Source organism: Armigeres subalbatus, chromosome 2 (genome assembly GCF_024139115.2).
Source record: "Armigeres subalbatus isolate Guangzhou_Male chromosome 2, GZ_Asu_2, whole genome shotgun sequence".
Taxonomy (NCBI): Eukaryota; Metazoa; Arthropoda; class Insecta; order Diptera; family Culicidae; genus Armigeres; species Armigeres subalbatus.
This window is the reverse complement of record NC_085140.1, coordinates 452,706,037-452,731,846: the sequence shown is the minus strand read 5'-3', so window position 1 is coordinate 452,731,846 and position 25,810 is coordinate 452,706,037. Positions and strand designations below refer to the sequence as shown.

The following is a 25,810-nucleotide window of genomic DNA, read 5'->3' as shown; positions in this document are numbered from 1 at the left end:
AACGAAAGACCGTCTAAGTTATATACTTTTTATTTAATTCCACTACGTTTTGTTATCTTTGCAGATACGTATTTCGACCTCACAGTTGAGGTCGAAATACGTATCTGCAAAGATAACAAAACGTAGTGGAATTAAATGGAAAGTACTAAACTCGTCTTAGACGGTTGAATACATTCCACTAAAAAAAGTGCTCAATTTTTTTTTCCTGCTGACTCAATGGAGACCAGAAGGGTGTTGGATTTGTTCGGCCAAATATTTCGATGCTGCAAAGAAGGTAGATGCCCAAAAAACGATGAAAGTGACATCCGCCACGTAGTGTTGGGAAATGACATTAAAGAGTCATGGGATCAATTTGCTAATAAAATATCGAACATAGTTTTGTTTAACGTTAAAAACTTCCCATCAGCAGTCTGGATCCGCAAATCGTCCTCCACCTGATCGATCCACCTTGCCCGCTATGCACCTCGCCTTGTTCCCGTCGGATCGTTGTCGAGAACCATTTTCACCGGATTACTGTCCGATATTCTGGCTACGTGCCCGACCCACCGCAGTCTTCCGATTTTCACGGTGTGGACGATGAATGGTACTCCCAATAGCTGATGCAACTCATGGTTCATTCGTCTCCTCCGCATACCGTCCGCCATCTGCACCCAACCATAGATGGTACGCAGCACTTTCCTTTCGAAAACTCCCAGTGCGCGTTGGTCCTCCACAAGCATCGTCCAGGTCTCGTGTCCGTAGAGAGCTACCGGTCTAATAAATGTTTTGTAGATACCCGACTAGAAGCTCATATCAAAATTATATCACAATATGTTATTATGTTATACAAAATTTTTATAACAAAATTTGTTAGAAATATGGTGCAGGATGTTGTTAAAATATCTAAATTTCTATCAAAAATTACACTACTCGAAACAAAAAACTATCAAATTTTGTTACAATTTTATCATAAAAATAACATATTTTGTTAGAAACTTATAACAGAATCAGATACAAAATACATTGTTTACTGTGCAGTTACAGGTTGTGATAGGTCTCCAGATTGTGATCAACATTTAGAAATATTAGTTTTTTTTCTGAACAAGAATATTTTTCAAGAACATGAAACTAAGAACATTACAAATTAGACAACTTTTTCAAATTATATCAGCGTTTGTGATATCTATGGCAGTAGACTTTGCTACATCTATTTTAATTGCCTACTGTTGGGCAATTCGGTATTAAGCATTTTACAAAATTGTATCAAAATAAGTTATAAAGATCACAATATGTTAAAATTGTGTTAAGTTTTAGTTATGCTCTTCTAATCGGGTAGTCAGTTTGGTCATGCGGCGATCGGAGAAGGTAGTGAGCCCCAATTTCGAGGTGGTTTCTGTGATGTCGAAGAGATCTGGTGATCCTTGATTAAGTTTTAAGATAGAGATTAGTATAATCGGTGGTGTGAGACGAGCGGTGAATAAAGATTGTCGTGCTTCAGTAAATTGTGTTCTGTAGTTTCTTGTGAACCCCAAATTCCTCGTTAGTTCCTCGTTATTTCAGATACCACATTCGCGACGAGGATAAATGTGAGTAATTCTAATACATAAAAGCAATCGAAATTTCTTGTTTATCACTTTTTTTTTTTCAGAATGTGGATTTCGACCCTATTTCAAGAAGGCGGTTCTCGTCAGAATTAATAGCAGGCGGTGTCGTGATTTTGGCCCTTAATTCACCGGATGCCGTCACGAACCGTATTCATGCGTCTTGTAAAACAGGGAGCTTCTTGATTTGCCACGGTCACCAAGTTCTTCTTTTATTTCTTGAATAGTTTCACGCACATTGATGCTCTTGATAAATCTGCAAGCTTGATTTTCTTCATAAGATGCGTTCGTCACGCCATCCATTGTAAGAATGACTTCTTGCCGTAGTAAGTAGTAGTAAAATTCTTCTTTATTTAAAACATTTTTTGTTCTACAATTAATTTTAACATGTACAGTGATCGGCCGGTTGGCCCTCCAACTTCAATTTCAATTATTGTTATTATTATGATTATAATGTTTGACTTAATTTTTAAAATATAATGTATCATGACGGCCTTCAGAAGGCGCTAGTGTTTTTTTTTAAATTTGATAACCTAACTACTATGTACACTAATATTTACAATAAAAATTTGATAACCTAGATTGGAACTAGCGCCCTAAGCGCTTGTTGGTCCGAGTGCAAGCAACGGACCCTAAACGTGTCTTTACACTCACCAAAGCGTACATGTAAGGCATGTATTCAGGCAAGACGGTGGACCTCGGAGGCTCTTGTCCTGGGAGGGTGTTGAGGATCATCCTCAGGAATTTGTTTTGGACCCGTTGAAGTTTGAGGTGGTGGGTTTTAGCGCAGCTCTCCCAGACCGGCATGCCCTATTCGATCACAGGGAGGATGATTTGCTTGTAGACAGCAAGCTTATTTTTCAGGGACAATGACGACCGGCGGTTGATCAAAGGGTACAGTAGTTTCAACAAGACGTTACACTTTGTCACCGTCTTGTCAACCTGTTGCCTGAAAATAAGCTTGCTGTCGAGGGTCAATCCAATGTAGTTGGCCTCATTGGTCCATTCCACAGTCGTGCCATTGGGGATGATTTTACAGTCCCCAGGCGGAACAAGTTTAGGGATTTGGAGTGGGGAAAATGATGACCTGGGTTTTCCCGCGTTGCTACAGATCTTCCAGCTGGTGAGGTACTCTGTCAGGACATCCAAGATTCGTTGGAGTTTTGCCACTAGCGCTCTGATCACTCTTATTGTGGACGATGGAGCTGTCATCTGCAAATAGAGACAGAATGCCACATTCTGGAGGTTCTGGCATGTCGGAGGTGAACAGATTGAAAAGCCGGGGACTGAGGATACTGCCATGGGGAACGCCTGCGACGATGTTGTGCGCTTGGAACTCGCTCCGCTGATTGAGACCCGGAATGTCCTTGCCGACAGGTAATTGTTGATGTTTTTCACCAGGTAGGTGGGAAGATAGTAGCGTTGTAGGCCTAATGCCATACATTGTCGAATGCCTTCTCGACATCAAGTAAGGCCATGGCGGATGCTTTTGAGACAAACTTGTTCCGTCTGAGGACGTTGGTAACTCAGGTCAGTTGGTGTACGGTTGACCGACCGCGTCGGAAACCAAACTGTTCCTCGAGCAAGATGTTGAGATTTTCGGCAGACTCAAGTAACCGATGATGAATAGCTTTTTCGAATAGCTTGGATAACCCTGAGAGAAGGCTGATGGGTCGATAACTTTTGGGGAGGAAGGATCCTTCCCAGGCTTCCGGATGGGATGACTTTCGCTGACTTCCATGACGATGGGAAGTCGCTAAGCCGGAGACACTGATTAAAGATCAGCGAGAGGTGCTCAAAGAACGGAGCACTCATGCGTTTGAGCTCGAGATTCAGGATGCTGTCGAAGCCTGGGGCCTTCATGTTCTTCGACGATTTGATATAGTCCGTCAATTCGTAAGCTGAGATCTCCCACTCCTCCGAGAAGTCGTTGGGAATCAAATGGATGTTGTTAGCATGCTCGTTGACGGCTGCTTCGTGAGGACTCACGATGTTCTGCCCAAGCTTGCGTGAGCTGACGAAGTGCCGCCCTATTTCACCGACCTTCTCTGGAGGAGTTATCAAGCGAGCCTTAGAGCCATTATTGTCTAGTGGGATCAAAGGTGTAATGGGCCGAGGCTTGGATTTTAGAATTTTGGTCATTTTCCAGAACGGCTTAGCATAATTTGGGAGAGTGCGGATCTTATTCGAGAAGTCGTTATTTTGAGGTCCACCATTCTGGCCTTGATAATATCTGTGATTCGATTGCAGCGTGCCTTAAGCTCAGGCAGTCCAGTACGCTGAAACTGCCTGCGAGTGACATTCCGCAATCGAATCAAATCTTTGGTGAGTGTATCGATGTTTAAGGAGTTGCTTACCTGCCGAGCCGTCGGTACGTGTTGCTCTCGGGCCGCCGTGATCGCCTCCTCGATAGCGCACAGCTGGCGGTCGATACTTTCCGGCGTCTCCGGACGCACCTCGTAGTCGACGGTGTTATCGACGCACTGCTGGAAACGCTGCCAGTTCACTCGGTGGTAGTTCCGCCGTAACTGCTGGTGCCGATTGACCGAGGAGCCCAGTTCCGCCACCACCGGATAGTGATCCGAACTGAGCTCCTGGTATACAACCGGCTGCGAGACGTGGTCACTCAGGTTTGTTACGTAGAGGTCGAGCGTTGCGTGGGCACCGGACCGACTCAGCCGAGTGGGGAATCCGGGCTCAGGATCGTGTAGTGGCCTTCCTCCATGTCGTTGCTCCAGATGGTGCCGTTTCGATTGCCGCGACTGTTGCCCCAGGCTTGATGTTTGGCATTCAAGTCGCCGGCAATGATATACTGGCCTTGCCTCCGCGTCAGCTTGACGATGTCCCCCCGAAGGGCAGCCGATGATCCATCGCCGGCTTTGGCTTGCGTTGGACAGTACGCCGTGATGAGCGCGATTGTGCCGACCGAAGTGGTGATTTCGACACCGATGGCCTCGATGACACTGAGCTGGAAGCTTGGAAGCAGACGACAGTTAATGTTGTAGCGAAGAGCGATGGCCACACCACCTCCCCTGGTCGGCCGGTCGAGTCGCACGATGCGGAAGTCCGGGATGTTGATGTTCACCTCCGGTTTTAGGTGCGTTTCGGTGATGAACGCCACGTCTATTTCCTTCTCCTCAAGGAAATCCTTCAGCTCGATTGTTTTGCTCTTTAGCGAGCAAGCGTTCCAGTTGACCAGGCCCACCCTAGCAGCCATTTTCAATGATGAACATGCCAAGTGTGAAGACCTGGTCGAATCGGGTTTTGCAGCCGCGCAGTCGAGTGGCGAGCTGCGCGAAGATCGGCATCAGTTGCTCCGGAGTGTACAGCGGGCAGATTCTTCCGGTGGGACGGCTTCGTTCTCCGACTGCCGACGGAACCCAGGAGGAGGAAGCGGGGCCATTCGCTGGTGGATGGTGCCGACGATGCTGGAGCTTGGACCGATGCAGCTGCCGCTGCCAGTCGCTTGTGCGGCTGTAGCGGTGGGAGTATTGGAATCACACGACGGGGAGCCGGGATAGCTGGAAAGTTCACCTCGTTGATTACAGGAACACGGTTCTTCTTCGGAATGGTCCTGGTGGAAGCCTTCTTCCGGATTTCCAGGAACTCGGCTCGCTTTGGGCAGCCCTTTGTGGTGGCCTGATGTTTGTCGCCACAGTTGGCGCACTTGGGATCGGCCACCTCCATTTTGTCGCACTCGTCAGTCGGATGGGGTTCGCCACACTTGTTGCAGCGCGGCTTCATGCGGCAGTTCCTGGTGCCGTGCCCGAAATTGAAGCAGTTGGTGCATTGCGTGACATCGCGGTGCACTGGCCGATATCGCTCCCAGTCAACGACGGTGTAATTTATAACGGATAAATATATTAAAATATATTAAAATATATTATATAAAATATATTAATATTAGGTTTAATTTAGAACGCCAACCAGCTTCAGGTCCTTCCAGGTAGTGGAGCCGTGCTCCAGATGGATCAGGTAAAGCTGGTCGCGATATTTCCTCGCCTTGTCGTGACGAGCGATCTTGTGGACGGCTACTGGCTTCAGTCCGCAACTTTCAAGCTCTGCTTGGAGCTCTTCCTCCTTCATGTCGTGAAGTCCTCGCAGCAAAGCCTTGAGCGGCTTCGTGCCGGGGTGGTCATGAGTGTAGTACTCATACTTGTGGACCTCGAGGAACTCCACGACGGATTGATGATGGTCCCTGTTGGCCGGCATCACTTTCACAACCCTCGCTGCAGAGCCGAAAAGTACATTGCAGCCCCTTAGCGATCATCTGGCGAATTTTTGGGCGTAAATCCGGCGGATCGCCCTTCACAAACACGGGCGGGCACTTCTCCTTCCGCTCCGGTTGCACCTGCGGCAGCTGCGACTGCTGCTTCTTCCTCTTTTCGGCGGATTGCCGGCGTCATCAAGCGGCAACGGCGAGAACACGTTGCTCTGCAAAAGCTGCTTGGAGGGGGTACCCGCGCCTCCAAGAGCAGTGTGCTTAGGCACTTTTCCAGCGACCGAATCGGCCACCGAGTCTCCCATGACGTGTCCGGGAGAAAATAACGCCAACGCGACAAGCGAAAACGTGAACAGCGAAAGAACGAGAAAAAACACTTCGAAAAAATGCGCGAGCAAAAAACACGTCCGTACGTGTTGCTGTCTCGAACTGGAATGAGATGAATGACTTCTTGCCCGTTGACACCCGCCTTTTATATTGTATGGCGTTGGCAACGACGATGTGTTATTTATTATAATTAACCACGCCTACCAAGATGCAGCGAGTCAAACTTTGTTTTGTTGATCACACCTCTTGCGATGCAAACACCGAAAATATCATAGAGTGGCGAATTTACATATTTTTTATTGTAGGATGAAATTATTTAACAATTTGAATAATGCTGTATTTATTGATCAAGTCTTATTCTCTACAGGCGGTGTTCGTCGCAATTATTGTAAAAGGCTATTTCTATAGGTAAATGCTTCAAGAAGGCGGATCTCGTCATTACCTAAAGAAGGCGGTTTTCGTCACTATTGTATGAAGGCGGATCTCGTCACTTCTCAGAGAAGGCGGCTCTTGTCAGAAGAATTAAGCAGGCAGTATTCGTCATAAATATTGGAAAGGGCGGTTTTCGTCAATACTATGAGAAGATATACTTGGAGAAGGCGGTTTTCGTCACTTTAAAAGAAGGCGGGCTTCGTCACTTTGGTTTTTGTCACAAAAAAAAATCAGCAGATGGTTCTCATCAAACTATTGAATAAGGCGGTTTTCAACACAACTCAGTAATGGATATTCCGTAATTATTACGTGATAAATTTTAGTGCTCGCTATAAATACATAAAAAAAGGATTCTGCACTATTTCGAGATAGCGGATTATTTCAAAATGATGACAATATATTAAATTTATTTATTAATACTAATTCAAAATATGAGAGAGTTTTATCACATTTTTTCAATTCTTGTGGAATGGTGCGTTTGAGTTATTATTTGTAAGATGCTGGTCCAGAATAATTTTTATTACTATTTTTACTGGTTTTCCCAAATATCCAAATGTTTGAAAAAAATAAGAGTATGGACATCAGCATCAGACCATTTCAAACATCGGTCAAGTCTTCTCAGTTACCGATGGCTTGGGTCAAATGGAAGCGTGACCTTGAGTGCTACTTTGAATCTGAAAAGATTGAAGGGCAGTACGAAAAACGGTCAAAATTACTTTATCTCGGTGGCTCTGATCTAAGAGATATTTACGACAATTTGCCGAAGTTTAAACAGTATCGCTGGTCGTTATAAATCCCCCGTATTATGACGCTGCAATCGCGAATTTGGATGCGCATTTCGAGCCATTTCGCAGGCGTTTGGCCAAATCGCACAGAAATCGACTGAACGATTTTCCGACTTCGTTTTACGGTTAAGAACCCAAGTTAAGAGATGTGAATACGACAAACCAGAGGAGATGATATTGGATCAGATAGTAGAGAAGTGATATACTGACAAACTTCGCCAGAATCTGTTGAAGTGTGATATGTTGCTGAACGAAGTGAAGAGCCTCGGCACAAGTTTGGAGGAAAGCGAGCGGAAAATGGAAGAATTTTCAAGGATTGCGACGTCGAACGACCAAATCAGTAAAGTATCGGAATGGAAAGAAAAACGAGACTATTGGTATGTGAAAACATCGAAATGTTCAGGGAAGGAATCGAGCGACCCCAGTTTGTTACGCTTGTGGTAAGCTGGGTCATGTCAGAGGAGCTTGTCCGGCAAAGGGTTCAGCATGCCTGAAATGCAAAGGCATCGGGCATTTTGCTAAGCAAGGCTTGAAACGAGTCAACTAGGTATAATAGCCAATATCGAAAATAGCCAAGGCGATATTCTATGTTGCCAAGGCAGGACAACAAAATTTGTTGGGTGACCAAACGGCGAAAACTCTCCAGGTCCTGAAAGTTGGTTTTGACATCGGAAACATCTCTAAATCTCCACAAGTCGAATTCCCGAAGTTAAAAGGTGTTACAGTTGAAATACCAATCAATGAAACCATTCAACCTGTGCAGCAAGCCTTTCGGCGTTGCCCGTACGCTCTTGAGGATAAGGTGAACGATAAGTTACAAATGTTGCTGAAAGAAGGGATTATCGAACGTGTAAGTGAACCATCTCCTTGGGTCTCTCCTATGATTCCAGTTTTGAAGTCTTCTGGTGAAGTTCATTAATGCATCGATATGCGTCGAGCAAACCAGCGGTTCTCCGAGAAACGAACCCACTACCTCTGGTAGATGAAATTCTTGGATCCGTGTCAGGCGCTAAAGTTTTTCAAAAATCGATATCAAGGACGCATATCATCAACTAGAAATATCGGAAAGATCTAGGCCAATTACTACCTTCATTACAAAAAGCGGTTTATTCAGGTAAATTGTAAATCTATGGATTATTTTAATTTGAATTCGTATTCTAAAATATTACGCAAGTAAAATTAGTAATTTTTGAATTATATTTCGTATTTTCCTTATAATGGACATTCTGTAGATATAGAAGACTCATGTTTGGTATCAGCTGTGCTCTGGAAATCTTCCAAAGGACAATGGAATCATTACTAGCCGGCTTAGAATGAGTTGTTGTTTATCTTGATGATATAGTAGTATTCGGGTCGACACAGGAAGAACATGATAAACGACTTCAAGCACTCTTGAAACGTTTACAGGAATATGACGTTCTTTTGAACAACGAGAGCATTTTCGGAGCAAATGAGATTGATTTTCTAGGACATGTGCTGAGTGAAAAAGGTGTTAGCCCAACGGAAAGCCGGATTGAATCGTTAACTAAATTTAGGGAACCGAAAACAGTAGCTGAGCTTAGAAGTTTCCTGGGTTTGATTACTTATGTTGGACGATTCATTCCGAATCTGGCAGCCAAAACGGAACCACTGAGGTTTTTGTTACGTACAGGAGTAACATTTTCATGGAGCGACGATCAGCGTAAAGCTTTTGGAAGGATAAAATAGGCAGTCAGCGATATTAGCTATTTGGGTTTCTTTGATCACAAGAAGAGAACGAAATTAATAGTAGATGCAAACCCTGAAGGTTTAGGGGCGGTCCTACTTCAAGAAAACGTGGCTGGTCAAAATCAGATAATCGCGTTTGCATGCAAGGCACTTATCGGAAAAATTCTGATTATACTTACTTGGTATCAAGTTTCTTCTCATTACTGATTGCAAAGCATTAAAATTCTTATTCAACCCCCGATCTCGTCCATGTCCACGAATTGAGCGATGGGTGCTTCGTATTCAGTCTTATAACTATGAGATTAAGTACGAGCCAGGGGCAACAAATCTGGTCGATGCGTTATCCAGGATTATCCATTATCCAAGTAGCGAGAAGCCTTTCGATAAGACGGCAGAAACCTTTATTAACCATCTAGTGACAAACTCGATTCCGGAAGCTGTAACACTTGTTCAAGTGGTTGAAGCAACTGAGCAAGATGAAACACTTCAGAAGCTTCGAAAGGCACTACAAACTGGATGTTGGTCAGATGAAGTAAAAGCTTTTGAGTGTTTCAATTTAGAAATACATTCAGTTAAGGGCGTTCTGTGGAGAGGAGACATGCTTATAATAACCACAGTACTCCGACAACAGGTACTGACATGTGCGCATGATGGTCATCCAGGAAAGAGTGTAATGAAACGTGATTGAGACAAAAAGTTTGGTGGCCAAAAATAGATGAGTGCGTTGAAAAATGTGTGAAGCATTGTGGCTCGTGCACGCTTGTGTCAGCTGTAGGTCCCCCTGAACTAATGCACCGTTCAAGAATTCCCGATCGACCTTGGTGTGCAGTAGCAATAGATTTCCTAGAACCACTGCCTTCAGGGCATTTCCTTCTTGTAATAATTGACTACTTTAGTAGATTTACTGAGGCGATCGTAATGAGGCAGATAACTAGTAAACTAACTATTCAAGCATTATTCGAAATATTCAGTCGTTTCGGAATACCAGAAACAGTCAGATCGGACAATGGGCCACAGTTTGTAAGTGATTCTTTCCACGCTGTCATGAATTTGGCATCGATTACCAAAGAACCACACCGTATTGGCCCCAGGCTAATGGAGAGGTGGAACGAATAAATAAGACAATTCTTAAGCGACTAAGGAAGAAGGATCTCCCAATTGGAAGTGGGATTTGCGTGCTTTCCTGTTAATGTACAATTCTACGCCGCATTCAACGACAGGAGAAGCTCCATCGGCTCTAATGTTTGGCAGGGTACTTAGAGATAAAATTCCGAGCATTCACAACACCAATAGACTGTGGATGGAAGGAATCAAGGATCGCGAAAGTGTCAGCAGCTGAATCAACAGACCGCCGTAGGAACGCCAAAACCAACCAGTTGAAAGAGGGAGACATCGTGGTTGCCAAAAGGATTTCGAAGGAGTACAAATTGTCGACCAACTTCAGCGAGGAGAATTTCAAAATTATTGCAAGAAATGTGTCCGAGGTAAGTATCCGCTCAATGAAAACTGACAAAGTATATCGCAGGAATATAACCCATCTCAAATCCGTAGATGAACCGGTTGAAACCCAAACATCAACACCCGGTGAAGAAATGATACAGACTCCGCATCACCAGATTCCAATGGAAGAACAAACAGCTATCCAAACAAACAGTCGCAGAGACGAAACGCCCTGAATATCTCGAACAATATATACAATCATTATTGGATTAATATTATTTGTAAGGGGGGAGTGTGATGTCGAAGAGATCTCGTGATCCTTGATTAAGTTTTAAGAGGAAGATTACTATAATCGGTTGTGTGAGACGAGCGGTGAATAAAGATTGTCTTCCTTCAGTAAATTGTGCTCTGTAGTTTCTTGTGAACAGCAAATTCGGAAGTGCCTCGTTATTTCAGATACCACAGTTTCCCAGATATTGCAAAATAGTTGATGCGACATTTACGCAGATAGCACGAGGTCAGCTTAGAGCAGCTCTGCTAAAATGCGATCGACCCCGGAAGCTTTGTTGGATTTCATGCTTCGGATGACTACTTCATTGCAATGATGAAGCTTCGAAGTTGATGCGGGTAATGCGTCGCACCCTAGGCGGCTCATGCTGAGATGTTGGTCGGGCGTCGAAACTTGAAGAAGTTCTTCGAAGTGCTCAGCTGAACAGTTGAGTCGGTGATTAACTGCCCTGTCACGTCTTTCACCGGTATCCTCGGATTCATCCTTGCTCCACTCAGGCGTCGTGAGATATCGTAGAGGAAGCGAATATCGCCAGTTGTTGCAGTTGTCTCCCCATCGTCGGCCAGCGTATTTACCCACTCTCGCTTGTCCCGTCTGCAGCATAGTTTAACTTCCTTCTCTAGAGCTGAATATTGTTGACGGAACTGGTTATTGCCCGCTCTATTGCAACCTTTGCTTCTCTGCGAACCTCGATTTTTCGCCAGGTGGCATCCGTAATCCAATCTTTCCGCTGAGTGCGCACTGCGTATCTCACCCAGGATGTTCTCACTTGTTTCGATAAAGAAATTCTTGATGGCCGTCCACTGCTCTTCTACGCTGCCAATCTTCCGGCAATCTTTCATGCCAAAAGCCGTCGCCGTTATATCAGCTCTCAATCTTTCTTCGTTGGTTTCTCGAACAGTTTGTTAAGTTTCGGGAGCAGTAGGTTGTTGGCCTAAGTCCCTATCCACCGAGATGGGGCAACCATCTCAGATATAGCTTCCGGGGAAAAGCATTTCGTACTCAGCCGCTGGATGCCAAAGCAGCCGCACCTCCTTGGCGAACAGATGCTCGATCTGTCGGGTCAAATTTGTTTAAAGTCCCATCCAACACCAGGACTAGACTAGTGCGCTTTGAGCGGCACACGGTCGCTTTGATAGGGTCTGCTTGTGGATACTAGTAGCTATTTGTAGAAGTTCAACAGAGCCCTCAATCAAACCCCACCACATCCTAGGCAAGCCCCCCGGTCACACCATCTCACTCTAGCTGAGGACACAACCCTCAGCTGGCGGTCAGTTGTCATCGAAAGACTGGAAGCGTGAGTATTGGAACTTGTGAGTTATGACCAGAGCTATGTTTGACGCTCCTTCCCCTATGTTTGACGCTCACGTCACCATTTCGTAGCCCTGGAGGGTTTCGTTACGTATTAGTATTTAGGTTACGTATACGTCCTTTAAAATTTCCCACAATCTTTCTGCCCTCGCAATCATTTTAATATGGTCTCTCTTTTTGTACCTTCCAAAGATTTCTAGTTCTGGTTCCACATCAATCGAACTTTTATTTGAAATATTTTAAAATACTCTCGATAATTTGACAAGCGGTTTGTTTTCAGACACTGATCCATGAAAATCTGATTACAAGTGATTTTTTCATGACAGACAAACCATAGGCGCTTTAAACTAGCTTTAAACAAGTCAATTGAAGGCGAGGCTCTACCTACATTTCAGTTATTTTTCAGAACAATAACCATAACCATCAATATAGCCATGATGTCATGATGGCAATCAAAAAGGTAGGCATATGAAAGAAGGTTTATAAGCAATGGACGATACAGGCTTAACCGCGAAGCAAAAAATAACCCTTATCTCTGCGTGGGGTTTGATAAAGCAAGAAATCGTTCTTCACAGCCGAAACATCATGTTTCTGTAAGTAGCTTTCACAATACAACATCCCTTTTGCAGAACCTTCTTCACCGAACCATTTTACAGCCTTTTCCGCGAACATCCTCACTACCTCCCCTACTTCGACTTCAACGCGAACGCCACGCATCCCAGCCTGGCGGACAATGAAAGTTTTCACTTGCATGCTTTGATGGTGCTGAATACCATCGGCACGCTGATTGAAAACGATCTCAAGGACCCGCCAGTTTTCCGAGACAGATTATTCCGTCTGGCCGAATCACATAAAGCTCGTGGAGTGATGGCAGTGGACATTGAACTGTTTAGCGAAATAATGATTGCCTACCTCGTGGAAGTGTTGGGTCACCAAGCAGCCAACTCGCTTTCGGAGGCCCTGACCAGGCTGTTCGAACAGTTCGGTGAAGCATTCGGCATTCAGGATTGAAGGAGGGGATTTATAAATAGCGAGCAATAAACCATATCTATCCTTCGAGATGGCAACCATATTGAGATGATTGATTGTATTGGATCAAATTTCGGTCGTTGGGCCATCATTCCGCCTTTTGTTGGGCATCCTCACTGTGCGTGGTGGGCGCTTAGCATTTTTTTTTCTATCCTTGACGCAAATTGAGGTCAATCAATCACCCCTGCTCTTGAAAGTTCCACATAAGCTTTTAGGATCGGTCATCGAAGGCCGTGAACAGATTATATGAAGGATATTCGCAGGAATACAATAATTGCTTACTTTTTGCATAGTTCCAATATTATTTTTGCTGTCTCTATTTGCGAGACTCCCAGCCTACGTTCGTTTCGAACAAAACTTATAATACGTAAATTTATTGATTTAGTCTTATTCATTTAATTGATATTTGTTAATTAATTGTGTACACATGTTTTATTCAATGATTTTGTACGGTGACTAATCATTCAACCACACTAGTCCTACAAATGTGATTTCCGGCTTTAAATAATTAGTTCAGAAGTCGTCACGAAAATTAAATGCAAACATTAAAAGCGTTGCACCATAACCAGTGGTATTGTTCTGCACAATTTGTACATGCGATTAAAGTAGCATATTCTTAACGAACTAATAAAAATTTCATCGTTATTTGGATGCAAAACAGTGTGCTGAAACTAATGACCGTCTCCTTAAATGCATTCAAACGATTGTTCCACCTTTTATAGCCTTCCAAACCGTAAAATCATATTATTTACAGCCCACCCGACTGAAACACATGTAGGTATGCAATCTTGAGGTGCAGATTTTTTCATTGTGACTCTTTCAGTGGTAAAAATTATAATTTCAGAAGTCGTTTGCGGCAGAACCTCATCCAGTCGAGTAAGCCAGATGTCTGCTACGTGATTCTCTTGGAAAGGACTATTACCAACCACACTTCCAACTGCCAAACATTCTTCTGAGGTTGGCGGTAAGCAAATTGATGAACTTTACGAAATTTAAAAAAGACAAATCATCCTAGCTGTGACGTTGTCTTTCTCGAGCGTTATAATGTGGAAGCTCTAGAAAAGGAAAAAAAGAATCACTGATTGGATGTTCTACTTTTTCTTTATATAAGCATCATCATAACTTCCATGAATTTTAAAAAAATTGACCACAATTCCAAAATTCAAATATCGATTCTATTTATTTCCGAGAATTTTGTCAGTTTGCGTTTAACACTTGCCTCTCAAAATTAATTTTTGTAGATCTCAAAGCGTTTTAGTGCCGTATAAGAATGCAAACAACAACTGCGCCACCAGCAGAGCAAATTTTAATTAGCATCCATGGCACGACAAGTTCCTCGAATTAGGTGGGCATGGAGGTATGCAAACGGGATCCAGGGTTGTTAATGAGGTTAACGTGTCATGTAATAAGAATCAGACTCCCATAGTCACCTTGCTTGGAGTCAGTGTAGCAAAAAGACTTAGCTTCCGCAAGAAGCCATGAGTAAAACCACAGAAAAACGTGATGTCGACGCGAGTTGAGAATTAGAAATGGTAAAGAAAAGATTCATATGTATGCGAGTTTGTGTTTTTGGTAGAAATGTACGGTCGTTACAAACATAATTGTCCCTTGTTACTGTTGTAAAAAGTACAACACATTGAGTAAAAGTGTGATGTATTTTCAGACAGGTGACCACTTTACACCAAACCACCATATGTTTTTCTCACAAAATTGCTTTTTTCTTAATAATTGAGAAGATACCGTTGTCGGGGGTGACAATTGGTTAAATGGGGGTGAGAATAGGTCACTGTTTAAACTACTTAGAATGCTTGTAGCATAGATTAAATGTATCTGAGGGGAAAAAGACTTAAACATAAGAGACCCTTTTGAACGATTTTGCTATCCGACCTCCAGGCTGCTGGTGAGAGCGATGACCCATTCTCCTGCCCCCAGACCCATTATCACTCCCCCGATGGCGGCACTTTTAAAAATTATTCGATAGTAGATTCGCTTTGAATTCTGAAGAATTTTGCATAGAAATAAAAAATACCGTGCAAGATTTTTTAAGAGTTTCTTTGGAAATTCTTCAGAATTCACGGTAATTTTCTGGACTTCCTACTAACATTAATAAGCATTTATCAATGAAATTTTCAAATGTTCGTGAAAAACTGTTCGGTATTACAACGGATTTTTTTTTTCGGATTGTTAGAGGAATTTCTCTTTGTTTCCAGGTGAATATAACTGAATAAAAGGCTCTCGACGAAAAGTGACCACTAATAATTTTTTAACAATCATCCTAAAGGAACGCATTTTTTTTTTTCAAAATCTTTCGTAACAATGACAATGACGACAGCAGGTGGCCACCAGGCGGCCTTCCGCAAGATCTGGAACGTCCCTACAAAAAGCCAATTCATAAAGCTTGACCTGAGAGTTAATTTATATCTTTTATGTTTCCCCAAAACACACGCGACGCAACAATCGCGACATGATTCTATCGTTTGGCGACTGTGATTCCGTTTGCCGTTTGGTATGGAAGCGTAAATGGAACATTGCCTGCAGCGATCCTACGATAGAATCGCGTCTCTGAGCTGAGACATCTTCGTCGTGGCGTTGAAATCGCTTAGGTCTAGGGGAGCCTTTACTCATCTATGTTAACATGTGGCTATTGGACAGCTTTCCGGAGAAATTGTGCATGTTTACCTGCCTCGTACAATAGAATGTAAACATCCAGAAGGCTATATATTCTAACTTCAAAATCATTTTTTATATAAAGGGTTCAGAGACCAATAGTGTTATATACCAGGCTCAGAAATCAGAGAAACTCAGTTCAACGAGAATTGAGGGTGACTAATGTCACACCTGTTAATGCGTGTGTATGTGTGGTGTGTGCTCACTACGTAAAAAAAGTCTCACTTATTTTTAAGGCACTTATCCTAAATCTATTTGCTCGCTTCAAGTTGGATTCTACGAAGAATGCCATTGGTTTTCCATTGAAAAGTGGCAGGCAGGGCAAATGCTGGGTAAAGCGTACCATTGGTACTTCGCGTACCTGTAGGAATAAAATAGACCCCATCTCGCGGTCATGGCCTCTTACTCAACCCAGCTCTATCCCCACCACCTTGTGGTGCTATTGAGATATACGAGCAACCTTAGGAAGATCGTGTAACCAACCGGTGAGAAATATGGTAAATGTATGCTGACAGGGAAGGGGGGTGCAAATCTTACTGAGCGTCTGTTCTCCATGTAAGGGGCGGCTGATTATCGTCCGACTGTCAACGAGGGACTCTAAACTAAACTGTGCGCACCATGTTGCATCGTGTCAGCTTCGAGAAGGCAGCCCCTTCAGCACGCGTTGTAGGTAGCACAACCCTGGTAAGGTAGCCTACCGAAGATTTTACAGTTATCCAAAGAAAGGCAAAAGTGGGCAAGCGGATTGATTCAACGGCAATAGACCCGGCAGCGAATAAAGGACAACGATTGGAAGAGTCGGATCTTGGAACGTGAGGAACATTGACTAGCGAACCCGCGCATTGTTGGACTCCTGAAGCTCGTAGGCACTGCAGAAGGTCGGCGTTGAGTGTGGCAGCATAATCCAGGAAATACGGTGGCTCAGAACTGGAGGCTTGAAGATTCCGGGCGGTGGATTCAAAAGCTCGTGAACACTTCATTCAAGTACCACATCTACTATAGCAACGGCGGTGACAGAGAGCAGAACGAGGAACGACCGCATTTGCATCAGTTGAGAATGAAGGCAAATTCTTCAACTATAGCCTGATCAGCATCTTTTAACGCCCCAACGAACGATGATGACAGCCTGATGGCGTTGGGATGGAGTTCTGAATGAGAGCCTATATACGGGTCTATGGAGGTGCCCCAACACACGATGTTGAAAGGTGTCATCAGAGGATACAAATGCGCAGATCGCCTGTAATTGGTACGAAAAACCTTCTGTTCCACCGCTTCTCAATAGCGATAATGGTCTGCGACTTGTAACCTTTGCTGTTGCTAGAGGGATGTGCAATCGACATCCGCAAACACACCTGGCAACATCCGAGTGGAGACACTTGCTCTCTCCAGATAGACCACGTTAACTGGTCAACGAACGACATTTCTCGAGATGTCATAGATGTAAAGGTCCTTCAAGAGGTCCGAACATCGACTCGGATCACTACCATGTAGTTACAAAAATTGAGGGTGACTCTCCAGCGTCACGAATTCACGAAACAACAGAACGATGCGTTTCAATATCAACGGCTTGTCAGCTGAAGGGAGTTGCTGAACAGTACCGCCAGAAGCTGGACGAGCGGATAGGACATGTCTCACCCGGATCTGGCGACGTCAACAGATTGTGGAACATATCTCCTCGAAGCTGTGACTGCAACAGCGCCAGGAAGAGTTAGCAACTGCACATGACAACGCCAATGAAAGCTGGTTGGTTTGATGAGAGTGCCAGCAGTGACAGAACAGGGAAAATGTTGCTGCTAGGAGTCGAATCCTGGTGGCTCGTGCCCGTTCAACAGAGAGCGGTACACTGCAGCAAAGGGGCAGAATAGAAACGAATCCACCGCATAAAAAAGGCAACACCCGAAGAAAAGTAGTGATAGCTGAAGGCTTTGGGAGAAACATGGATAGAAACGATATGCGGAGGTTTTACGCAGCGCTGTATCCAATGGTGCGCGGCATAGGAGCTGCGCCAGTGCAATGACCAAGAGGGAATTTGCTGACAGACAAGACGATTTTTCGAAGATTTCGAAGATTTTTTTGAACAGTGAAAATGAAGGTGTGTAATAAGCAGGATGGACATATGATCGGTCGACGGTCAAGCTGTATGGAACCACCAACGCTGGACAGATTAAGGAGGCTCTAAACGAGCTGAAAAACGAGTGAAGCTGCTGGGGAAGGACGAGATCGGTCGAGGCTTCTCAAACACACAAGTAAACGGCTGCATCAATCAATCCACCACATTATCCAGAAAATATGGGAGGATGAAAGAACTGCCTGCCGGCTGGTTGGATGGCCTCCGCCATGCCCAATCTGTATAAGAAATACTGTAGGGTGCCAATTACAGAGGGATCACTCTTCTGAACTCAGCGTAAAAATCACCATGTCCTGTTTAACGAGACTGAGACCACTTGAGGAGTCCTTCGCCCAGCGAATACCAGGGAGGGTTTCGTGAGGTCGATCAACGACAGGATCAGATATTCAGCCTGTGGATGATCCTTGATAAATTCCTAGGAGTACAACTTGCAGACTCACCATCTGTTCATAATTAAACATATTTTACTGATTATGGATCGACTGTACGTTTTAATTTTATTTATTTTATTTACTCAGTCTTGCAATTATTACAACTAGTTTTTTATTTACTCAACGTATCGACACGGGGATTGTGTCCCCTTGAAAAAGACACAATCCCTGTATCGAAACGTCGGGTAAATAAAAAAAACTCGTTAATAATGACCGTTACCGAGCCAAAGAACTAATGAAACATTCAATAAATAAAATTAAAAATATTCTAATGCTGCAGGGACCTTGGGGAACATGGAAAAGCTGGCAGGATGGACATGCCACACACCCTGCAGCAATTTAAAAATATTCTAATGCTGCACGGACTTTGGGGAACCAGAATAGGCTTGCAGGATGGCCATACCACAACACCCCTGCGAAAGCACCTGAAAATGTCCTCTAAAATATTTAAAATTTCCCTGAAATGCTTGCAGGACAGCTTAGGGAACAGAATGAGACTTGCAGGATGGTCATGCCACACTGCACCCTGCAAGCCTATTCTAATTCCCCAAAATCATGTCTAACTAGAATATTTTTTAAATATTCTTGAAAGCTATATTTCTGTGCTGCAAGAATGTGTGATATGAACAAGCAAGCCAATTCTGGTTCCCCAAAGTCCTAATCATCCTAAGAATATTTTAAATATTACAAAGGAAAAGGTATTTCCAGCCACGGCATGCGAAACAAAGGCACTATCAAACGTAAACATCCAATTATCGCTGTAAAACAATTTGACGTTACGACAGTATATCGCTGCTTCACAAGGGACCCGAATGCAAGCGCAACGCTCTACGATTGGGGTTTAGCCTTCTTTTTGCACTCGTTCGCTTTTGCGATAACTTAATCACGACGCACGAACTGTCATTTTCTTTACGAGCCTACCTTGATTATGTATACCGTGATTTCCAGCAACAGAAAAGGCATTTTTGTTTATATATTATTAAGTAGCGTTTAAAATGTAATGCTGAATAGGAATGCGTTGAATGGTAGCGAAACATATAAGATATCCAAGCAAGCCTTTGGCACAGCAGAGTGTGATTGATATGCACTCTATACCAAATCCGCCATAGCCCGTTATTGGGGCGCATAGAAGGTGTGATGCTCTCGATTAATAAACAATGTGCACTCGCTTGACTGTGGATGTATACAGCAGTAAGCACATGTGAAGATTGGATAAATCAAGCATCCGAAAGATATTCGAATTTGCAAAAAGAGGCGCCAACAACCGCGGTGGAGGTTGGTACCTCCGGATTCTGATGGCTTTTCCGCAAATGCCGTGACAGCTTTAAGTGGTCTTGTTGACCTGTGAAGGGTTAACTCACGCCTATCTAGAGAGTAGGAGGAGTTTACGTACGGCCGAGTTATATGATAATGTAATTAAATATAAGATTGTCCTGAACAGAACGATCTGAAGAGACGAAAGAGTCTCATCGATGATAGAATAAATGATTGTGGCATTCCTCGACATACCTCAAAGAAGACCAGAAGTCTGATTTTATTCTCAATAACATCTAAAATCACGATTTATTCCCTCATTTCTCTGACGCTAATCTTCATACCTACATTTCGGGTCGATAAGTTGGACATTTCACTGAATACCAAACGTTCAATTGTTCGAAGCTTGATTAAAATTACCGCATACTGTACAATATTTTAAGTGTGTATGTTGTTATATGCTATATTCATTAAAGACTTAATATGCACAGGGCATCGTTTGCTACTTTTTCACGCGAATATTGTGGTTCAATAATCTTTGGTTTGTGGTGAAACTCTTCTTGTACCTTCTATTCCCTAAATTACATAGTTATGTTGCGGAATAAAAGGCATCCTTGTGATGTTTGCTGCCAGCCACCTGTTATGAACAACGCAAGTACATCCCCTATCCCTGCACGTTCTGGGAGATACCTTTAGCCTTTATTGCTTCCAAGTGAATCCTTTTTATAGTACTAGACTTCATAATAAAAAAGGACATACCATTACTACAGACATGAGATTTGATCAAATTATTCGTAGTATTACTTGACCAACGCCCCCTGCCCTTTTTTTAATCATTCCTAGCGGTCGTCTTGAAGTTTATTAAGAACTCTAATTCAGCTATAACCACAGGTGGCCAATGAATTATAGGCAATTGGCTGATTTTCTACCCACCGCTTCCACATCCAGGCGCTATAGTATATGCGCAAAATAGCCAACATGGGGTTAACCGTTAGAACTTTGTATGGCGAAAAGACATCTAACGCGGGTTTTCTCAACATTAGAAACTTTTCATGAAAAAACTATTTGGTACCGAGGTTATGCAAGAAGGTGTCGCTACTACTGCCTACCAAAAAAATTGTTCACGATGTAAGAGAGTTAACTTATTTTTGAGAAATCGAGCCTTGAATCTCACCTTTCGCCATACTGATTTCAGAAAAGTTAACTCCTAGCATGAGCCGCTGTAAGCACGCTCAAAGCAGGTGATTCATTCCAAAAGAACTTTGTAAATGATGGCAACTTACTAAATCACACAGATCTCGAGATTATCTAATAAGGCTTGTAATCCCATATATAATAGCGCCGCTCAAGCAGCTTTTTTTTCCAGAATAGTGTAAACTAAAAACATTGGCGCCTGCCTGTGGACAAATTCCAAACTAAACAGTTTAACATATTTTTTACCACGACGTTTTCCATATCTAACCAAATTCTGAAGTAAGCAGTTTCTCATCATATTGGTTTCCAATACCCAAACAAATTAATAGAAGACGGCAGCTTTCTAAATCCCACAGATCACGGGATATCGAACCAAAATGGTAGTCTCACATACACTAGCGCCACCAAGTGGAGGAATTCCAGATCAATTGTTTTTGTTGGCTCATACGGCCACAGTAATTGGTTCACTGCCCCAGGATGCTTAGAAATGTTGTAGGGAACGTCGTGCCGTTTATTGAGAAAATTAATTATTTTCACCTGTGTTCCGTTGGTTCCGGATGTTCCGGAAGCCCAGCATAAAGTTCAATGAATCTAAAAAATGTCCTGTATCTATCCCCTTTATTTTCTCGAAAAAATCACGTCAATATCATATTAATTGGTTTCAATATAACAGATGTTCGGACTGCTATAATAATTTTTACAACATGCGAGTTCTCGAGTTTTATGTGTAAGAGAAATAAAAATGCAACTTGACCAAGAATATATAAAAATGTTTTCCTTCTACTGGAGCACATTCTCTATCGCATCACTTAACCTACCTTAACTTTCCGTCCACGGCGAGCCGCTATGGACCGAGACTGTCGCCGTAGGGCCTCCAGTGGGCTCCTCTTGCTTCAAAGTCTGCTTTTCCTCGCCAAAGAATGTCACCTCCTTTAAATTAGCAGCACAGCTGACGGAAAAAGACCACCAACTGTCGTCGAGCTATCCGAGATTTTTTGCTGCCCTGGTTGAATTTTCGTCCTGAAAGGAAACAGTATAAACCTATATCAGTATCGAGGAAGGCATAGAAGCAATGGAAAATTAATCAAGAAGTAACCAATTTCAGGACGAGCGAGTGTTATCCTTGTCAAATTCTGTCAAAACGATCAATCTGATAAGGGTACCACACTATACAAATAGAAAGTATAGAAAGACCACACAGCAGGAGAAATAAAAAACCCAGAATTCTTTTGAGGTTCACTTACAGCTAACTTTTTTCAACTGAAACAGTTTCTCTTTCAGATGATATTAATTTAGCTCTTCCACAGTTTTTCCGACAAAGAACGTGCGTACAACAAGAGAAAAATGCTCGAATCAACCTTGAGGAAATCCCTTTTGTCTCACACGCGTTCACATACGCTACGATTTGTTTGGGATTTTTCTTTTTCTTTATCCCGTTATCTCCTACTACAATTCAGCCGAACTGGGGTAGACACGTTTAAGCATGGGGGCAATAATTCTTTTTTACACGTTTGCTAACGTTATGTAATAATGATTGTTCCCAAAGGACATTGCGTAATCTCGATTGTTCCTTGTCTACGTTTTGATTCGGTTCGAAGTATGTGCGCTCGCTGTTTGGTTATTGAGCTTACAAGAAAATACATCAAGCCTAAATTAATTCGTGTTGTGGCATAACTGCTCTACAGGGACGCTATATTAAGCAAAAAGAGAATGATATTAAACAGTAAAGTGATTAAACGCTCAAGCGATAAAATGTTAGAACCATTAGATTACTATAACGTCCGGTTTATTTTGTTCAATGGAATTTTATTTGGACTTTCAAAGAACATACTCCAATCTTAAATCAATATCAAGGTTGACAATACTTTTTGTATGATGAAATGGTTTATTACAAATTCGTCTTTTCAAGTGAATAAAGTATTAAATGCTGCGTTTTTCCTTTAGTACTATATGAATCTGGACGGTACATGATAAAATGATTAAACTTCTTAACCTTGTTTACAATGCTAATACATTTACTTCAACATTTCACAACAATAATGTCTCACAGTGTGCGAAAAATTAACCTCATTGAATAAGAAAAACCTCTCATACTTGACAATGAAGCCAGCCACCCGACCCACTTGACCTTGCCCGCGCACGCAGCGCTTCCTGTTCTCTTTCTCGCTCCACATGGTAAACATCCGACTGTTGGAGAAGAATTCCGGCAGAACCGGTAGTAGCAGTTGATGCCTGCCAACCTCGGTCTCGAGATCGAGATCGCAACGTTGCCGCGAGAGTGGAAAAAATAAGCAGAGAACATTACACAACGTCAATCTAGACCAACATTTGAAAAGGGCGTAACAGCCAAAATTTATTTCTTCTGATTCCTTGTCTACATATATAGCTATAATATGAGGACAAAGAATCAGAAGGAATAAACTGGCTATTAACCCCTATTGAATCTAATAATGGCAACAGCAACCGCAACCAACAACAACGGGGTTTTCCACCATCCATCATCATCCGAGATGCGCTTTGCACCGTCCGTCCGTCGTCATCGTCGCCGTCGGAATTCATTTGCGGTGGAACATACAGCGAGAAAAGTCCGAGGAAAGGTAATTTAATTCTCTGGCTGTTTCGTTTTTGCTTCGAAGGAAATCTTGTTTGTGTTTGTCGGTACTGTGCAGACTGCTGGGAAAAATCGTTTTTGCTATTCGGTTTCTTGCTTCTGGGTGCATTCCATAGGAGCTGTTTTAGCATGAGCATGCAGAAATTTAAATTAGTTAATGCACGGAATAAGTAACTAGCTATGTACTTGTTATGTTATTTTTTTTAAATTTTAAGTGTAAATTCATAGGGTTCCTTGCATTAGTTCTTTACAGTATTGTTAACCTGTATGTGTATCAGATGGGCCACCTAGGAATAACCCTGCTTCTTATTATGAAAACATGAACAACTTTCACTTTTCACTCCCATATCCATTTACTACGCGATTACGATAATGAACGGATGCGGGAAGCTCAACTCCATGATAAAAACCTTACAAAAATCTCCAATGGCGAGGGCACCAACTCTGATGATGCAGTTGAACACATAATTGTTGGTTCCGAGATAAAAAAAAATGCAAAAATGATGAAAAGGCGAAATGCACAAGCTTGCATTTAATGTAAGGGAAATTCACTCAGAACATCCTTCGAAAACTTTATAGTAAATTCTTTTAGGGATTCTCCCAAAAACAACTCCAGAAGTTCGAAGGAATTGCTCCAGGAAATCCCGGATATATTTCTCCAAGAATTCACCTGGCAAAATATCGTGCCAGGCAGGGGTTTCTAGAAAATTCTTATGATAATTTTCTTCCAAACTGCTCCAAGAATTTCTTCAGAAATTCTTCCAGAAAACCTCCGGAACACCATGTAGGATTTCTATATCGGAAATTCTTCCAGCAAATCCTCACAAAAATTGCACAAGAATGGCCTGGTAACTTATTCAGGAGTTCCCCTAAAACACCGCATGGAAACATTTAAAAATTCCACCAGAATTTACTCCGGAGGTGTTTCAGGAATTCCTCTGAAAATTCCCTAGCGATGCGTTTGGAAATTCTACCAGGACGTCGAAGGTTCTTCAGTTTCATTCGAAAACTCCAAGAATTTCAACAAGAAAATTGCCACAGAAAATTCTTTGAAAAATCCCCCTGGTACACCTCCAGGATTCTCCTCGAGAAAATCTCCAAAGGAATTCCTCCCTGAATTGCTTCTGGAAGTCCTACAAAAAATTCATTTTAAAATCTTTCGGTGTTACCAACCGTGTTAACATTACAACTTCTTTTGCTCGGGTACGGTGAACTCCGCAATCCAACCGTTGTCACCATGACGAGTAAGGCGCCCCTCGAAGTAGGTGAATGTTACCAAGTTAGCCAAGTTACCCTTTTCTGCATTCGTATATAATGAGGCTAACACGATGATGCGTTAATGCTTAGGGAAGTCACGACAAAATTTTTAACCCGAAAATGTCCTAGACCGGACCGAATATCGAAACTCAGAATGGTCTTGCTTTGTAGCCGTGCATCTCACCGCACGACCAAGAAGGCCCCCGCGTAATATCATATGGTTAAAAAAGCGGTACCTTCCTTTATCAGCACAATAGGCCCAGAAATAGCAGGTGGGCTCTGTCCCCGATGTTTGCTACCAGGAAAGTTCTTCTCCCGCAGGAGTGTGCAGGAGTGAGCTTACACTTACATCCGGAAATTCAACCTTGGAATGCTGCAATCCCCCTAGAACTCCTCCGAAGGTTCTGCTAGAAATTTCTCTTGAAATTCTCACAAATTCCATCCTAATTTTTCCTCGAAATTTCCTTTTGGAGGTTCCAAGCAGTGTTGTAAAATGCCATTGGCATTCATTTGTATAATTTGCAGAGAACATCAATGAGGTATGACGAACTTTTAACGGCAAAATGTGACTATATCTTTGTTAAATATGACATTGCGGTAAATATGTAATCACAGGCATGGGAATGTCATTCAAATAACATCATGTCAAATAACACATGACATTTTTAAGAGATTTTACTCTCTGACATTTTATAACTATGGCTAAAATACGTTATGGGATCATCAAAAATACAAAATAAATTGGGCTTCTATAGAAGTTCTGGACGAATTAGTTAAATGACATGCAGAATATATAAAACTGCCATAAAGGAATCATCCAGAAATCCCAGAAATTCCTTCGAAAATTACTCCCGGACAACTCCCCAGGAACTCCCTCAAGGATTTTTTCCTGGAATTATTTTGGAGATTCCCCTAGTAATTTCTTTGCAAATTCCCCCAAGAATTGCACTAGAAATCTCCCAGAAATTTCTCCTAAAATTTCTCCGGATATTGCTTCAAAACTTCCTCCGAAATTTCCTCAGACTTTCTCTGAAAATTCCCAGACAGCATTCGGAAACCCTCCTGAAATTGTTCCTCCATTTCTTACACATACACAAAAATTCGATAAAATTGAGATCATGAGACAATAATGGAATGTTTCGTTCA

General features: G+C 42.7%; 2 protein-coding genes across 2 annotated transcripts in view; one reads left to right on the top strand and one right to left on the bottom strand.

Annotated features, from left to right (window-relative positions):
* The window catches only part of LOC134213770 (transient receptor potential-gamma protein), a 395,710-nt gene that overhangs the window by 177,293 nt on the left and 192,607 nt on the right, over positions 1-25,810 (bottom strand). Inside the window, exon 3 of the mRNA XM_062693089.1 lies at positions 21,615-21,816. The gene's annotated coding sequence lies outside the window, so the exon portion shown is untranslated. The remainder of the gene's footprint in view (positions 1-21,614; positions 21,817-25,810) is intronic.
* LOC134218220 (myoglobin-like) lies at positions 12,521-13,155 on the top strand. The gene is made up of 2 exons (XM_062697138.1): positions 12,521-12,686; positions 12,750-13,155. The coding sequence occupies exons 1-2, from the start codon at positions 12,583-12,585 to the stop codon at positions 13,102-13,104; spliced, it is 459 nt and encodes a 152-aa protein (XP_062553122.1). The 5' UTR covers positions 12,521-12,582; the 3' UTR covers positions 13,105-13,155.